The sequence below is a fragment of the Trachemys scripta genome, chromosome 14, assembly GCF_013100865.1.
Source record: "Trachemys scripta elegans isolate TJP31775 chromosome 14, CAS_Tse_1.0, whole genome shotgun sequence".
In the NCBI taxonomy this organism is placed as follows: domain Eukaryota; kingdom Metazoa; phylum Chordata; order Testudines; family Emydidae; genus Trachemys; species Trachemys scripta.
The window spans coordinates 8,598,675-8,604,674 of record NC_048311.1 but is presented as its reverse complement, the minus strand read 5'-3'; the positions used below and the strand labels follow the sequence as shown (position 1 = coordinate 8,604,674).

Below are 6,000 nucleotides of genomic sequence, written 5' to 3'. Positions count from 1 at the left end.
CCAAAGTCCCCGCCCCAACTCCGCCCCCTCCCCTGCTTCCCACGAACATTTGATTCGTGGGAAGCCTGAAGCAGGTAAGGGCGGGGGGGAGGAGGCGCGGCCCAGTCTGGCCCCCCCGGCATCTCCAGCCTGGATCGGCTCGGGCCCTGGGGTGCCGGCCCCGGGCCAGCCCCTGGCCCAGCCCAGCACCGCCGGCCCGGGCCCCAGCCCCCGGCCCAGCACCGCCGGCCCCGCATGTCCCGATTTTCCCGGACATGTCCGGCTTTTTGGGATTTCCCCCGGACGGGGATTTGAAGCCCAAAAAGCCGGACATGTCAAGGAAAATCCGGACGTATGGTAACCCTAGTAATCCCATCCGGCATGTAGGAATTTACTGAGTTCACAGTGAACAAGCCAGACTCCAGTGAGGGCTTTCTGCCCCTCTGGCCCACAGGATCTCCTATGAGGTATCTGGTGCCAAATGGTGGCTTCTTCCTTTGCCATTACACAGATCCCTGCTTGTAGAGGATGTCCCTTGGTGAAGCATATTGGGATATGATGCCTCCTTTTCTAAAGGCCCATTACACAGCTTCCTCCAAATGGCAAGGATCTGGCTCCAGCGGTTTGTTACTCCAGAAGCAAATGCCCTCATGTTTTGGTTCCCCACATGATGTCACTCCTTTAGTCATCACTACTCCCTTTACAGTGCCTAAGCTCCTTCCTGTCCCCAGCTCTGGGTGAATACAAAAGACCATGACATCTGTGTCTTATGAGGATGCTTGTTGAGATGCTCATCACCATATATTAATGAAATTTAAGGCCAGAAGGGGCCATTATGATCAGCTAGTCTGACCTCCTGCATAGCACAGGCCATGGAATCCTGTGACTCCTACACTGAGCCCAATAACTTCTGGTTGGACTATAGTGTGTCTTTTAGAAACAAATCCAGTCTTGATGTAAAGACTGCAACTGAATGGGAAGCTACCACATCTCTTAGGAAGCTGTTTCAGTGTTCCAGTTACTCTCACTGTTAACTATTTGTACCTTATTTCCAGTGTGAATTTGTCTAGCTTCAACTACAAGCTGTTGGCTTTGGTTCTGGCTTTGTTGGGTAGATTAAAGAATCATAGACTTTAAGGCCAGAAAGGACCTCTAAGTAATCTAGTATGACCTCCCGTATATAACAGGCCACCAACTCAATCCAACAACAGAAATTAAATCAAAATATTGTAGCCAACAGGAGACTAAACTGTTGTGAGTCACAGGGAGAGAATTGGAGGAAACAAGGTACACCAGTGCCCAAGGCCCCTGCAATGATAGGGAAATGATTTAGTGAGAGATATCCAGATGATCCTGGCAAGAGACCTGTGCCCAAATCTTTCATGATCCAGTTAAACCCTGAGAATATGAGCAAGAACCAGCCAGCTAAGCATCTGAGAGAGAAAAATTTCCGTGCCACTTCAGGGCCCTGGCCTTCCCCATCCAATGTCCCATCTCCAGACATGGCCATCCTGAAGCTTGAGAGCAAGGAGAAAAAGAAACAAACAAAAAAGCCCTCCAAAACCAGAATACACTGAGGGGAAAAAATCCCTTTCTGGCCCCTGCAAGTGACCAGCTGAAGCCCTAAAACATGAGATTTTAGGACATAAGACATGAACCAAATGGGACCCCCAGGGCTGCTGAACCAGTCTTCCCCCCATCATACAACTGCACTTATAAATGTATCCAGCTTGCTCTTAAAACTAATGAGGTTGTTTGCCCCACAACTCATAGTGGGAGGCTATTCTAAAACCTCACCACTCTGATGGTTAAAAACCTTCTTCTAATTTCCAGTTTGAATTTGTTCCTGACCAGTTTACACCCATTTGTTCTTGTGACAACATTGTATTTTAGCTTAAGTAGTTTTCATAGCTCTATTTTTAGAGAGCAATCAGATCCCCTCTCAGCCTGCTTTGTGTTAGGCTAAGCAAGCCAAGCTCTGTGAGTCTCCACTCATAAGACAGGTTCTCTGTTCCCCTGATCATTCTAGTAGCCCTTCTCTGCACTTGTTCCAATCTGATTTCATCTTTTTTGAACGTGTGACCAGAATTGTACACAATATTCCAATGGCGGTTTTACCAGTGCCTTGTGCAGTGGCATTGATACTTTTCTATTTCTACTGGAAATCCCGCATTTGATATATCCCAGGATTGCACTTGTGTTTTCTGCAGCCACATTACATTGGAGGCTCATTATCATCCTATGATAAACCACAATATGCAGGTCTTTCTCCTCCTCTGTTGCTTCCAACTGGCTCAGCTTGTAGCAGAAATTCTTAGTGTTAAACCTTAAATGCATGACCTTGCATTTCATACTATTCAATTTCCTCCCATTTCTGTTACTCTGGTCTTCAAGGCCATCCAGTTCTTTCTGCATATTACAATCTTCCTCTGTGTTGATGATGCCTCTTTGTATCTTCAGCACATTTTATTGTACACTCCTACTTTTTGTGCCAAAGGTCATTAATAAAAATATTAAATAAGATTGGTCCCAAGACCAGTGCTTGAGAAACTCCACTGGTAGCCACCCTCTAGTCTGATTATTTTCCTTTCAGCACAATCCATTGTCCTCTCCTGTTTAGCCAGTTCCTTGCACATCTTATAATTCTTATACTGATCCCCATCTTCTCTCATTTAACTAATAACTTCCCATGTGGCATAGTATTGAATGTTTTACAAGAGTCCAAGTTATAGAGAACCTTCCGCTGTCACATATAGGACTCCTTAAAAACCTGCTGAGCAGATCCTGGCTGTGGATTTCCAACACGGGATACCCCATGTTGCTAGAAGTCCTGTTGATTCCATGTAGATGATGATTTCTTCAATGAGGCCACAAAGACTAAAAACGACACTCTGTGGCTTCTCTTTCCTGGCTGGTAATGGCCCCTGAATCTCAGGAATATGTCTGGCAGGGGGGTTTAATGCACTACATGGGACACCTGGAAATTCATAAGCACTGCAAATACCTTCTCACTTATGGTTCTAATACTCAAGGCATGTCTATGCTACAAACACAGCTGCAACTACTCTACTGTTGCACTGTAGAGTAGACACTTGCTACAGTGAAGGAAGGGGATTTTCCATTGCTGTAGTAAATCCACCCCTTTAGAGGTGGTAGCTGGGTCAATGAAGGAATTCTTCTGTCGACCAAGCAGTGTCTACACTGGGGGTTAGATAAGCTTAACTACTTCTCTCAGGAGTGTGACAAATTCAGAGCTCTGAGTACTGCTGCTAAATCAATCTACCTTTTAGGTGTAGAGCAGGCCTCAGAGAGGTGATGACCTTGTCTACTTCTTGGCAGCTGAAAGGAAGCGCTCATAGAGTGAGGAGGCAGGCACAGATGAAGATCATAGAGAGATCAGACTCCTCAAACTGTATAGCACCTGATACTCCTCCTTAACTATTCAGGTACTAGGTAGTAACTTCTCAGTTCCTCTTCCACACAATATCACCATGATCTGGTCTTCCCACATCAAAAACATCACTTCAACACCACCAACACCCACCTCTCTATCTGCTGCCCCCTCACCAGTTTAGCCTTCACTTCCGGACTCTTTGAATGTGTCTCTTGCAGTTCCTGTCCTCTAACTCTAGCCAGGATAACACCAGTCTGGCTTCAGCCCTCTCCACTCCCCTTAAACTGCTCTTGCCTAAGTTTCTGAGAACAGCTTTCTGGGGAACTTCCAGGGCATCTCTTCATTCCTCATCCTTGCTGACCTCTCAGCTGCATTCCACACTGCTGATCACACTCTCCTTCTTCACACCTTGTTTGCTCTTGGCTTTTGTGACCCTTTCCTCTTCTGGTTCCTGTCCTTATCTTTCCCAGGTACAAGTACTTAGGGTCCAACCCTGTGTTCAGATTACTAAAGAGTTAACATTATTTTAACCTGATACTTGTCCAGGCTTCCTACCTGCCACACCACACTAGGGCAGAGAGTAAAGCAGTCACCAAAGGTTTGAGTATCTTAATCTGTCAGTCATACCTGAGCTATAAACATTGCACCCTGCAAGATACGCTTGGATCCACTAGATTCTGAAGAAACATATGGCTAATATAATGCAAGTGATTTTTGTAAAATATATTTGAGTAGCAAATGTGGAGGATAATTATTTATTGGAAGGAAAGAGGAGAATTATGAAAAGCTGGTTTAGAAGACTTATAACTAATTTCTGGCAACAGTCCTCCCAAACAGTGGGCCAGATCTTCAGTAGGTGTAAATCAGTGTAGCTCTATTGGCTTCCGTGGAACTATGCCAATTTATACCAGCTGGGGATCTAGCCCATTACCTCTGTTCCCTCACTGCCTCGTAAGAATTAATCTTGAAATGTATGTAATAAGTATGTAACTAAAATGTGGTTCTGGTAAATGTTGTATTATTATCTCAGATCTATACATTGCTGTTATTTCCAGAAGCATATAGATTCTGGGGTATTTTTATGTACCCCATCAATAACACTAGTGGGGCCATCAGCCCCTGTCCTGCAATCTGATGCAGGCATGTGCACCCATGGGAAGCCTCATTAATTTCCGTGCCCACCCACTGCAGGATCTGAGCCTGATTTGATATTTCCCAGTTGTCCATGGCTATCGTTGTTGTGAATTAAAAAAACTATATTAACAACTGCATAGAACATAATGACAAATTTAAAAAATAAATAAAGCCCAATACCACACTAGCCACTTCTTTGCAATTTATTCACCCCAGAAATCATAGAGATGATTTGCTGAACCCTACTCCAAATTAGCATATTTAATGAGCTAATATCATAATCTTCATGTCATAGGTATAGTTCACACTTTACAATGTAAATTTTGTCTTGTAATGACTTACAAGCAGCACGAAATGGGACTCCTAATTTTCCTTGGATATTATTTACTAGGACAACTTGGCCAGTTCTTCTTGAGATCATGTTGGGAAGAAGGGCTGAAAAAACAAAAACAACAAGAAGGAAAAAGTGAAAAAAAAAATGAATCTGAACTAAGCAGAGATACAGAAATTCTGTTGTAGCCCTGTTGGTCCCAGGATATTAGAGAGACAGGTAATATATTTTATTTGACCAACTTCAGCTGCTGAAGGAGGCAAGCTTTCAAGCTTTACACAGAGCTCTTCAGGTCTGGGAAATGTACTCAGAATGTCACAGCTAAAAACAACCTGGAGCAGATTGTTTAGCACAAATAGTTAACACATATTTCAAGGTACCATTCAAGGGAAAGTGGCCAGTTAACATCCCTCCAGTCATGGCGGGGAGGGAGGGAGAGATTAGAAAGGCTGGGGAGGGGGATTAGTTGGTTATAGATTGTTCTAATAAAAATAAGCCATACATTTAGTGTCTCTATTCAGTCCATGATTTTTAGTGTCTAGCAAAGTTATGAATTTAATCTCTCAGGCTCATCTTTTGAAGGTGTTGTGAAGGTTTCCTTTGAGGATGAGGACTGAGAGATCAGATATGGAGTTATCGTTTTGTGAAAAGTATTTGCCCATGGGTGGTAGGGTGTTTTAATCTTTTATTATTTTTTTTCTGTGAGAGTTCATTTGAGCACATAGTGATTATCTAATTTCACCCACATAGTTGTTATTGGGGCATCTAGTTCACTGCATGAGGTACACCACATGTTGTGATAGGCATGTGTAGGACTCAAAGATCTTGAAAGGTGTGTTGTGGAGGGTGTTGATCATTGTAACAATGGAGATATGTCTACACATTTTGCATCTGTTGTTCTGGCAAGGTCTGGTGCCACTTTGAGTTGGTATTTCCTGGTCTGTGGGGACTGGCTTCTGATGATGAGCTTGGAGAGGTTGGGCGGTTTCTTGAAGGCCAGAAAAGGGGGTTAAGGAAGGATTAATTCAGGATGTGGTCCCCATCAAGTATGGGTTGTAATTAGGGCTGTCAATTAATCACAGTTAATGCCTGCAATTAACTGAAAACAAAATTAACATGTTAATTTTTAATGTATTAATCACATACCTCTGGGTGGCGAGGG

At 43.7% G+C, this 6,000-nt stretch overlaps 1 protein-coding gene across 2 annotated transcripts in view; it reads right to left on the bottom strand.

Moving 5' to 3' along the window:
- The window catches only part of DHRS7C (dehydrogenase/reductase 7C), a 52,941-nt gene that overhangs the window by 10,247 nt on the left and 36,694 nt on the right, over nucleotides 1-6,000 (bottom strand). For both annotated transcript variants that reach the window (XM_034790010.1, XM_034790011.1), the window contains one exon: nucleotides 4,850-4,942. In XM_034790010.1, the coding sequence (XP_034645901.1) occupies nucleotides 4,850-4,942 (93 nt within the window). The remainder of the gene's footprint in view (nucleotides 1-4,849; nucleotides 4,943-6,000) is intronic.